This window comes from Sinohyriopsis cumingii, chromosome 1 (assembly GCF_028554795.1).
Source record: "Sinohyriopsis cumingii isolate HCF-2022 chromosome 1, ASM2855479v2, whole genome shotgun sequence".
Classification (NCBI taxonomy): domain Eukaryota; kingdom Metazoa; phylum Mollusca; class Bivalvia; order Unionida; family Unionidae; genus Sinohyriopsis; species Sinohyriopsis cumingii.
In genome coordinates this window covers 183,863,183-183,875,803 of record NC_142961.1, presented here as the reverse complement: position 1 = coordinate 183,875,803, position 12,621 = coordinate 183,863,183, and the positions used below count along the sequence as shown (strand labels likewise).

At 33.9% G+C, this 12,621-nt stretch overlaps 1 protein-coding gene across 5 annotated transcripts in view; it reads right to left on the bottom strand.

Annotated features, from left to right (window-relative positions):
• The window catches only part of LOC149808516 (cyclin-dependent kinase-like 1), a 77,022-nt gene extending 65,111 nt beyond the window's left edge, over window positions 1-11,911 (bottom strand). For 3 of the 5 annotated variants that reach the window (XR_016425282.1, XR_016425286.1, XM_089978366.1), the window contains exon 1: window positions 11,080-11,910. Coding sequence is in view for 3 of the 5 variants with exons in the window: in XM_089978366.1 (XP_089834492.1) it covers window positions 11,080-11,247 (168 nt within the window). In the remaining 2 variants the exon portion in view is untranslated. Of the gene's footprint in view, window positions 1-11,079 lie in introns of all 5 variants that reach the window. The other 2 variants (XM_089978370.1, XM_089978380.1) reach the window with 2 other exon arrangements.
• Between the last annotated feature and the right edge of the window lie 710 nt (window positions 11,912-12,621).

Here is a 12,621-nt window from a genome sequence, read left to right as displayed (position 1 = left end):
GAATCTCTTTAAACTTTTACTACTGAGATAGCTTTTATGCAAACAGATGAAGATACATATAACTTTCACTTTGGCACAAAATGTGACTTCCATTATAATAACACAAATACTTTTCCCACCATCCAGCTAATGTACTGCTTCAACCCTCTACACTACTGATAAAAACTGTTGGCTTTCATATTTTTACACCTTAGAGTTACACTGTCAATGTGACTGAAGTTACAAGCGAGGTAAGAAATGTTTGCACAGTGATTCACATATTTCTTTACCCAAACAATGCCTTCCTCATGAAGCAAAAATTCAGCTTGCATGGACTAAATGGTCAATGTAGATTCACTCTAGTGAACTCTTAAGGCATGGAGAAAACATTTTGTTAGGAAACAAATAGGACATTTATATAGGAAATTAGCTGATAGAAAATTACAATGGAAATTGTGAACAGGTGATTGATAAGTAAATGGGAACATGATTATTAAATGAGTATTGAGCCACTAAACAGCCCAGTTCCTCCCACTACACTTTCTTGATGTCCAGCGAAATGGCATCCCATTCTTCATTCCTTTTAGGTCCCTTGGTAACTGGAGCCCTCACTATTAGCACAGTCTATACTTTTGGACCCAGTTGTGCAAAAATTATCATGGTGCATCATCATTTTTAGGCGGTCACAAAAATCTTCCAGGGACTTGAAGCAATTTTGCAACCTACACTAGTCTGCTAGACTAGCAAATGATGTTTGCAGCATCAACATCCTGTAAGGTACAGCATCAACATCCTGTAAGGTACAAGTCTTAAGCAGAGCGACATCGTACATGATTTTATTTTTACAGCCTTTCTCCAAAATGAATAGCACTGGTTCTGGTTCAAGGCTATTATGGCAAAATATTATGAACCAGCTGAGAGCAATTTACAAAAATAAAACAGTCAATGATAATCATATTTCTGCTTATGGTTAATTTATTACATTGGTATGAAATCAGTGTAGCTGGTTAATTTATTACATTGGTATGAAATCAGTGTAGCTGGTTAATTTATTACACTGGTATGAAATCAGTGTAGCAGTAATCAGTGTGCAAATAAAAGCATTTTGGACCAATGGATATGCAGTATATATCCAGACTCACTCATGATCACAAGTGTATCATGGAAAATGTTGTCAATAACTTCAACTGTGTTGATGGCCAGATCAATGAAATAAAGATGGAAAAACCATTTCTAAAGCAAACACTGCTCATGGATCTACATGCAGAACAGGTCTTACTCACCATTCCACATTTCATAAAAGACTAACGGAAGCAACTATTTGTCCAGGGATACATCCAGTCAATGTTCTAGCTGAGAAGATTATGGAAATTTGTAAAGTCTTATGATCAATAATTAATATTCATGCCAATCGGATGATTATAATGCCAAAAATTAAACAGTTATCTAGTGGTCAGATGATTATAATGCCAAAAATTAAACAGTTATCTAGTGGATTCCTGCCCCAAAATTCACACATTATCATTTAACAAGTGAAAAATTGAGTTTATATTGTCCAACTGGAAGTGAATTATGACTTAGTTGATGAATCAAGCATCGTTACCGAAAATTAATCATTTTATCCACTTCCAACAAATATACAAAAATATTACTTCTATCAGAGTTCTCAGGGACACAGAAATCCACATAAAAAGTGTCCATTCTTTTCACTTTTGGACACATGACAATTCCAACCACTGAGTAAACAAGTTTTTTTGTCTGAAATTTGCTTTACATCGTTTCTACAGTGCATTTGTCCTTCATGTATCAAGTGATCTATCAAAGTGTAATGGTATCAAGTGATCTATCAAAGTGTAATGTATCAAGTGATCTATCAAAGTGTAATGGGATCAAGTGATCTATCAAAGTGTAATGGGATCAAGTGATCTATCAAAGTGTAATGGGATCAAGTGATCTATCAAAGTGTAATGGTATCAGATGAGGCTGAAAGGATAGATCTTAGAAAAAGATATAAAGACATAGTAATTGTTCGTCGGTGCCTAATAATCATTTTCATCAAAAGCAAGCCAGTAATTACACGCATAAATGATCTGATACCTCTCTTTAATAAATAATAATAATGATGAGGACTTTGTATAGCGCCTAATCTTTAGAAGCTCTAAGCGCTAGAAAACACCTATAAGATAAAAAACATAATATTATTACAAAAACAAACAACATGAAATTAGAAAAACATTAAAAAATAAAAAACATGCTGAGAATATTTCAGGTAGGAAACATTATTAGGTCTTTAAGTTTGTTCTTGCAGTCAAAATAGTGAGTTTTGAGAGCCCTCTTAAATGTGATCACTGTGTCTTTGTGTCTAAGTTCAGTGGGCAATTCATTCCACGTTGCTGGTCCCTGGTATGCAAAAGAACACTGTCCATATGACTTAGTTTTCATAGTGGGAATAATGAGTATACGATTGTCAGAAGAGAAGCGTAAGTATCTTGCTGGTGTGTACACATGGGTGAGGTCAGATAGGTATGTTGGACTAGAGTCTGACAGTGAAATGTAGCACAGAGAACAAATTTTGTGTTTGATTCTGGATCGAACGGATAGCCAGTGTAGGGTACAGAGTAGCGGGGAGGTGTGCTCTGATCGTGGTACTCTAAGTATGATCCGAGCAGCTGTGTTTTGAACTTTTTGAAGTTTCTTGAGTAGATATTGAGATGAACCAGACAGAATTGAGTTACAATAGTCCAGTCTTGAAAGTACTAATGAACACACAAGTGAGCTGATGCATCTCAGCTCAAGATATGCATTACTAAACATTACTAAACACAATTTTAATGAATTCTATCATAAATCCTTACACACTTTTTGGAACACTTGCATTTTTATCAATGATGTATGTACAAAAATAATGACAAATTTTAGGACTTGTTTATTCATCTGAGAAATAAGAACTCTATTATGGTCAAAAAAAATTTTTGATTTGGTGTCATGTACAGATATACTTCCATTTTTTAGTGATTACTATACTGAATGTGTACATTTCCAATCATAACTTTTCTCAAGTTCTTTGGTGCCTGACACAAACTGCAGATGAGCACAATTCCCATGAGACTGGCCAAGAGAAATTAACAGAAACATTTAGTTTTGATAATGAAAACAGAGTACCAGACTGGCCAAGAGAATTATTAGAAACATCTAGTTTTTTATATGAAAACAGATTACCAAAAAGACTGTGAGATTCGTGGAATAAATCATGGAAAATAACATTCCCATGGGCTAAAAAGCAAGAAAAAATGGTTTTATGCACAGCGTTTCCTGACTGTGAAAAGAAAAATGAATGGCAACCCAATTCAGCTTTTGATTTTAATTCTAAACCTATAGAGATGAAAAAAAAGAAAATGGAATATGGTAAATTGTTGCTTCCTTCACTGTCTGCCTCTGTCCTGGAAAATTTGTTGATCTGAAATTGAACTAAGCTAATGAAATAAATTAATACAGAAAAAAGAATGTTTCCCTTTACACTCATCTGTGCAACAGACCCCCCCCACCCCCGGTCCTGGCAACAAATGTGTGTTATTTAGATTTTTAACATAGCTTTAACAATTTTTCATTCATATCGCTATGATGTCTGCAGTGTGGCAGTTTATATTGATGTCTAGCACTGGGTCATCATGCCGCAGACATGTAGCATGATGTCCCACCCAGTCACATGATCCTGACACCAAGCGAGGCAGCTGTTGGTACCATTTTCATAAGTCTTTGGTATGACTCTGCCAGGGATCGAACCCACGACCTCCTGCATCCAAGGCAGGCCTTCTAACCACTAGGCCACCCTGATAACAAATGTTTATTTTAATCGGTTGGAGAAACAGTGTCGATACCAAAAGGATTTTTTATTTTGAATTTTGCACCCATGGGGGAAACAATGAAACTGTGATCTCTTCCTTGATTCCATCTAGCTGGACTCAAAATTAAAGAATCACAAACAATCATAATTAACACAGTTATAAATTACCTTGATTTTTCGTTCGTTTAATAATACAAAATATATCACACTGAATGATCATTAGCAATCTGATGACAAAAATGTTGATGACAACAATACATTCATACTATTCTCAAGGGGGAAATGGTATTGTTATTGGGATTGCAAGTTTGAGTGCAGCTTTTTTCAAGGGAGAGTTATTTGAAGAACCCTATGTTATAAATAACTGTACTGAAATGAAGAAGAAAATATGTTCTATCTAGTTTTATAGAATACTGTCAGTATTTTAATCACCTAACAGGAAGTATTCTAAAAGCAAAAGTTTCAGCTATTACCAGTATGTTGCGTTAATCAATTATAAATAATGGTTCTAAAGCAAAACAATATTTTTATCAAGCTATAATAGTACATCATCAGTATTTTAATCATCTGACGTGCAAATATGCAAATGGCTAAAGTGGTAACTGTTTACATTATAAAATTTGAACTTTCTAAACCTATTCGTCCCTATTTTTGCCAACTTAACAGCAGCCCTACTCCGGCAGGAAAAAGTTACCAAGCTATGACTGGACCTTATTTTGGCATCAGTATGCAAATGTGCCTCAGAGAATTTCTTTTAATACTGTATTTCTGTAAAATGACACCACCTAGAATAGGTATGTGCAACTTCCTCCAGCGTGCAGTAACGATATGTGATTTTTGAAGTCACACCCATTGATGTAAATAATTATACAACCAGGATGTGGGCCACTGGTTACACACACTAGAGCTAGAATTCGGTTCATGTCCTTGACATTGCATAACAAAGACTGCACAGATCACCATGGTGTTTATTGGGTCATGTAGCACTCTCATAAGAAGTAATACATGCTGGCATATAAATGTTGCAAATGAAATAAAACGGTTAGCAGTAAAGTCAATGAATATGTAATCAAACATGCTTTCATGTAGCTATCTCATGACAAAATTACTTTGAATGACTTGAATTTTAACATGCTGTCGAGAAATTTGTTAAAAATTTAAAGAAAAAGTGAATGTAGTAGGTGTCAAGCAAGACTTGAATTTTAGGGAGAAGTGACTTCTACTTTACGTTAGAATAGGAAGAAGTGAGAGCAGAACAGGGAAAACTGTCAGTGAAGCAAGAAGTGCAATATATAGTTGTAAACAGGCAACTGTTGAGTAAAGGTAACCATGATTATAAAACAAGTATTCAGCCATTCCACCCACCCCCCATTAATTATATTATTGTATTTTTTTTATATATATTAATAATCTGGGTTGTCTATATGCACCTTTGGGTTGTGACACTTGGAACTGAAATTTGAGCCATTTCTGATGCATGGAAATTACATCCTGTGCATAACACATGTTGATCTGGGCCTGAGAATCAGTCCTAATTACCCCTGAATCACCTTTTCCTACTGAACATGCACTGTCCACAACAAACCACTTGCTAGACTTCTGTTTATTCCTATCAAAAAATAATATTGAAACAATGCAAAATCAATATAAACATATTTAATAGGTTACTGATGCTATGTTTAGGTGGGCATAAATGAACAGAGGTTCGATTGTTTTGAGATTTTTTCAATGTTTATGCTAAAAAAAATGGAATCAATGACTTAATTGGATTAACTTTTGGTCCAATATCAGCATTTGTTCCAGCATGGTTGCCCCTGGACATTGATAATTCTACTACTGGTAAAGCAAAAAAATACTGTTTCAATGGCTGTCTGCTGCAAATACCATTTACAGCTGAAATCTACCCTACCACTTTTTGAAAAATAAAAGATTATTATTATTATTATTATTATTATTATTATTATTATTATTGTTTTAAGACCAAACAGTTTTAATATATCTGAGCATTATATCTCCAAATTACAGAAACCAAAGACCAGAAATATTATATAGGTGCAATTTTGTTTGGCTGAGTAATCAGAATATGAAGGCTAATGAACACAACAAACTGCTGATTGATAACCTTACTACTGTAATCTTAGGAATTTATGGCCAAATTCAGGATGTTTGATGATGGTCTTAAAGCTAATAAAGGGATTCAAAGGTGGCAATGGTTTTCAAGTCTTTTCATAAAAAATCTTCTGACCTTTTTCAGAAGTGAGATGAAAAGGAGATCAACCTAGGAAATTAAATAATAGAGTAGATATTTTGATCTTTTGCACTGTTTAATTGTTACTGCACTGAGCAAGATATTTTCAGATAAATATTTAAGTACACTTTATATGTTTTTTTATTATATGTTCATGTTGAAATAGCAAAACATTATTTCTTAGAAGGTTTTTAAAAAAACCACTAATAAATATAAAACTTGGGATTACATCTAATGTCCAACTCAGAAACTTTCTTCTCAGGATAAGTTAGAGACTCCAAAGAAACAAATTAGTAAACAATTTTGAGAAGGAGAATAAATCTCCTAAAGCTGAAAAGAACAGAAATCTTTAGCATCAGTTTGCAATACAGAACAATCTCAGCTACAAAACTCATGATTTAAAAACAAACAACTCTTGCTATTTTAGATTTGACTAATATAAAAATCAAATCCCACAGCCCAATGTTCCAGACTATTAATTTTCAAAGCTAGGCAAGTAACATTTTCAAAGTTGAAAGTCAGAGACAAGTGATTTTTTTTTAAATTGAAAAAGTTGCACAAGTCAAAATCTTCATGTTTTAATCTACCTTAATCTGGCCATTTATATCTAATGCTAACCGCTTGATTCTGCCCCTCTCTATTTACATCCTGTATCAAACCTACAAGTGGTCAGTGATAATTGTTCTACAATACTGCTACCTGTACAAAATAATTAAGCAGATTCCACCTGGAACTTAAGCAGACTCCAGGTGGAATCTGCCTCAAATGTTAAAAATCTGGTTAATACAAAGGCGGACATGGAAAATTTGAGAAGTCAAAGATGAATCTATCTAAAGTCCGTCTAACTCTATGATGGACTTTTGTCAAATTCCTGCTATAAATACATCTTTAGGCATAATTTTGGACTTGGTTGATTTTCCACCTACCATCTAGGTGGAATTAGGAACTTAGTCACTGGCATCTATTATATGAATGGAGGAATCTGGACTTAGTTTATTTTCTAACCAAAATCTAAGCAGAATGAAGAATTTAGTCATTTACATCAGTTAAAGAAGGCATAATTAGGACTTGGCTTTTGTGTGTCTGTAAAGTTAAATGACTGAAAATGCAGTGATATTTTGTGATTGTAATATCACTGACAGTTCAATAAAAATATCAATAAGATATAAAAAAATTATTGTTTCTTGTACAATTTGAATGATTTTCAGCAGCATTTATATTTCCTGTTTCTGATAGCTGTAATTTTATTGTTTATTTTGGGCACATTTTATAACTTCTTTCCACAGCTTTCTATGTTAAATTTCTTTTTCAAATTTGTTGTTGTTGTTGTATTTTTGTTTAACTTCAGTTGGATTTAACTGCCCTCAAACAAGTTTTCATCTTGTTTTCCGTTTTAAAACATAATTTCTCTTTTCTCCTGACCTGAATTTCCTCGATATGGACCCATCTTTTAATATCATCTCCGAAACTTTTTTTAAAATAATGCTCTATCCGGTCCCATTCCACAACGAGCTTTCAAATAAGTATCTGTTCCGTTTATTGTTTAACAGAGGATCATTGTATAAAGCTTTCTGATTGGTCAAAATTTTATAATTGCCCAATGAATTGTTGTGTAACAGAAACTGATGGGAAAGAGCACATTTGCTAAACATGGCGATTCGAATTTTCGAGCGGGACGAGAGACTGAATAACCATTTGAAAAATGTGCGGCAATGAGAATACCCTGAACGCAAATTTGATGGGAACATAATTGGTCAATATGTATGAAAACTGAACGCCAGGACAAGCATTTTGCTTTCTGTGCCATAAAGAGCTGTACAGTAGCGGCTAATGTGCTAAATAGGACAAGGAATTAAATCAGGAATATGGATGATTTTGAAGTTATACAACTCCAAACTGATTAACTTCAGAATCTTAGGAGGGACGTGTAGATCACTGGTGGGCATTGTTGCCAGAAATCCATGTCTATCAAAGATAGTCATATCTTTGCGGAATTTTCTTGGCTGAAAAGTAGAATCTATTTTCAATCTTGTGAGGCATTATTGTGTTTATTATCAAAATATTCTTGGTGTGTTGGAATTCAGTGTAAAATAAGAGTAATTATATCATGATAAACGTTTGTCACGGCTGCTTATGGAACAAGGACTAATTCGAGAGACCACAACAGCATCATAGTTTGTGCAATCAAAAATCCAGTCTACAATACAAGTGACATAAGGCAGGATCCTAGCTTTTCTTCTTCTCATAATCAAATTGTCTCAAATGGATGCTTTTCTGTAATTCTGCATTATTTTCACGGCTGAATTTTTCAATGCAGATTAATATTTTATATTTTATATACGTTCATGTGTTCACAGATGCCTGCGCATATGTTCCAGGCTTGATACTTTGATTTTTAAAACCGCTTAATTATTTAGTGTCAGATACTTCATATCATGTTGTATATGTTGTACATCACAGATAGAAAGCCTCAAGATAGATTAGTTCTGTAACTAATTGAATTACCTTCTCTAAATAAAGTTATTATTATTATTATTATTATTTTTATTATTATTAACTCCCATTTCTCTTGCCTCGGATGTCATATAATTACAACATCAGTATAATTGTTTTCATGCACACTTAAATATCACCTTGGTTAATAAAGTCCTGTTTAATTCATATCCATTATTTCTTTGAAACCTGCTGAAGTGTCTGAAACACTAAAAAACTTCAGTAAAATACTATATAATGATCAAAATTTTAGTGAAATCTTACAAAAGTTTTAATCAATTTTTTTGAAACCTCACAAATATTTCAAAGAAATTTGAGTGAGACCTCAACATAATTTCAATGAAAGTTTTGGTCAAAACATGTGTGAAATCTCACCAAACTTTAAAGTGAAATGAAAAATACTTAAGTGATGCCATGTTGGATTAGTTTTTGTATGCAAGAAAGAAAATGGCATTGCCACTTAGGACAAGAAAAACCTAAATCATATTTGATAATGTCTGTCAAAATAAAATTTATGATCCATTTTAAATATTACTGTGAATATTTATCACTGATTCCCAATAATGTCTAAAAATCATTAGGCAGTTTGATAGAAATCTGAAGTATATTTTTTTATGGTTTAGGCGGAAATTGCTTTAAAAAAAACCCGTCTGAAATCCACCTTGACATTTTCATTATTGGATGCGGTTTCTGCAGGTATTTCCATCTAATTAGGCAGAAGTAAAGATTCCGCCTAGTAACAGTAATTTGCATATTTCAAGCTATATTCCACCCTGAATCTGCCTAAAAGTGATAATAAGGGGAATCAAGGCTAAATAAGAGGAATAAACAGATTCCGCCTAGTAGACAGAATAAACAAATTCCACCTAGTAGGCGGAATAAACTAATTCCGCCTAGTAAGTGGAATAAACAAATTCCGCCTAGTAATAGACGGACTAATTTGCATATTTCGGGCTGTATTCCACTCTGAATCCGCCCTGAACCCACCTAAAATTTATAATAAGTGGAATCTAGGCTTCAAGTGAAATCCGCTTTAAAATTCCACCTGGAATCTGGTTAAAGTCAGGGCGGAAGTTTTCGTACAGGTATACTGCATTTTGGGCTCAGAAATGAGATTACTGATAAATCAAAAACACACCAAACAAAACAAAGCTCATATGATTAATTAGCAGTGTTTTAAGTGACTTTGTTTTATTGTGCTGAATCACACTACATCCACACAAATGACTCAGTCTAATTTTATTTCAGCTTGTCAATGTAGAAAGGTTAATGAAAGGAACCTTATTGGCATTAGTGCTAGTTTCCTTTACGAAATGATTCATTAACATTAATGATTCTTTAACTTGTAACTGATTATACATAAGATAAATGTCTACATAAGATATTGCACTTGAAGCAAAACAACTATACTAATGAGCTGTCTCTGTTCACAATTAAAATGACAAAAATGTATCTTATCACTTTATAAGTAGTTGCCAATCAAGCTGTTATTTACCCTATGGATAAAATGAGTGTGCTAAATTATTTTCACAATGATAGTACTAAGAAAGATTCAGAGAAGAAAAACCTGTATAAAAGGAAGACTACAACTGAATACGAGGCAGCTATTTTTCCCAGGAGACATAAGCCATAATTTGTTCTAGCAAAAAAATGTCAAATATGACATAACTAAATGACAGAAAATATCAGCTGCATTGGACTCATTGTCATGGCCTGAATTTATTAAATTAGAAGGAAAGATGTTCTGCAGTTATTGTAAACAACATCCGATCTGCACAGGTTGGAAATGCAACCAGTATATTAGTATATTTGTCGGTTGAAACAAATTCATAATCAAGCAAATGAAAAGGTGGGATATGTGAATTTTCTGAAACCACTTGTGTGTGTGTGTGTGTGTGTGCGTGTGATAGATCTCTTATTTGAACTATAACATTTATTTCTCATTAAGCACAGAATAAATTTTTTTTTTAGTTTCTTCACTAAAAATGAGCCAGTCAAAAACAATTCATTACTAGCCTGAAATAACCCCAATAACCCACACATAACAGGACATGTACATGTGTCTTCTAAGTTCTACATCAGACACACCTACCATTCACAATGCCATTTGAACAACTTTATCATATATTATATCATATATTAGGCTGCTTAGATAAGACATAGTGATCTGCATAACTCAATATTATCACAAACAAGTCAATTAAAAAGATAGTATAAATTAAAAGCATGGGGCACATTACAGAACAGCTGTTAAAATTCTCTGGTTTAAAAGCAAATATTAGGTTGAAATAGGTCAAGACCATGATGAAATAGGAAAAAAGAAAGTAGAACACTGCAATCATACAAAAATCACTGTGATACAACACTATATCACATCAATACCCTACAGCAGCAATTCATAAAACAAAATGTGCATTTTTATTTGTATAAAACTGTGTCTAATATGAATGCCAAGATGTTGGCATATCATGCCCCATCAGCATCCTAATCTATCATTAACAACTACAGTACGTACCTTAAGCATTCTTATCTCGCGCATGGCAATCTTTTTAATCAAAGGATCTTCTTCAGATTCGACAAATTTCTTGATGGCCACAAGCTGTCCAGTTTCCCTGTTCCTGCACTTGAAGACAACACCATATGAACCTTCACCGATCCGACATATCTTTTCGTACTTCTCCATGGTAATTGTTTTTGTTTCCCTGAATCTATGAGTAGCTCCCTAATTCGATTTATAACGAATGACTAGAATGACTATGATAATGAAAGCAAAATGGCCACCACTATATGATGGATTCCACTGGCACCCAGCTCGCAACAAAACAAGATCTCGCTTGATTATCACACACCACGGCTATGGGCGAACGTACTCTTCCCTCTTTTGATAGGTTTCATCTTGGCTATTTGATTTAATTAACTAAGCTGTTTGTTATACAATTGATAAATTAAGGAATTCCCAGAAACTTCGAAACCTTTCCAAATCCTGAAGCTCAGGCCTTTCTATCCTTTGCGTCACGTCTGTCAACACTAAAATATACTTCACCTGATATACCTACATACATACACAACCTCAGAAACAATCGAATTTATAAAAAATTAATGTAATTGTTAGTATTCTCTGTGTGTCAAGTCATTGTTTTCAAGGTGGTGAATCCAAAATATTGGTCGCCATTATGCCTTTACAGCGGTCGCCATTATTGGAATGAGTCTCTCACAAAAACAATATTACTGCGCCTTGGCAACTTTCCTTTCGGTTTAGGCAATAAATGACAACTAAACAAATAAATCGCTTTCAAATATAAACATAAAGCATAAATGCACTTACTGCATAATTTTTGTGCAATGTTTCCAAAGTAATTCGTTCCAACTGATGAGTTATATTTTTATGCGCACTAAGACCGACGGCAAGATCTGACATGTAATAAGGCCATTGTTGTGGTGAGGGGGTTACATCCATAGCAACGTTAGCCACGTGATCAAAACTAAGCGATAATAGGATTAAATCTTTATGGAAGGAATGATCGACATGTATGTACACAGTGTTGTGTTAAGTATGTGGCTCGATCTCGCCTTAATGTGATGTTTTCAAAGGTATTTCCGGCTCATCTTGTCGTGCCGAGAGAAACATTCTGATGTAAAACACCTACTATGGATATGCTGGTTTAATTTATCAAAACAGCCACTTCGGTAGTTGCTACACACCAGTCGAGCTGTATGCATCGTCATCAGATCTTCAGATTAAATCAAGAAGTAGTTTAGTTGGTTATGTACACGAGAAAATTGGAACATTTCATTTTGCACTGCTTAAATCATCGAAAGTAGACAACGATTTAATAATCTACATTATAACCTTTCCAATTAACCCACTTGTGCGGACATGTTAAACAAACTCATCGATTAATGTTGCTACAAGTTAGGTGTAATTTAAATTCATATAATCATTCATGTGTGTATGCGCAGGTGTGTCTATGGGCGCGTACTTCTTTCCTATGCCACATGTTGTATAACATTTGTAACTAAGTGTATTGTTCTGTCAGGCATTGCATTAATTATTTGT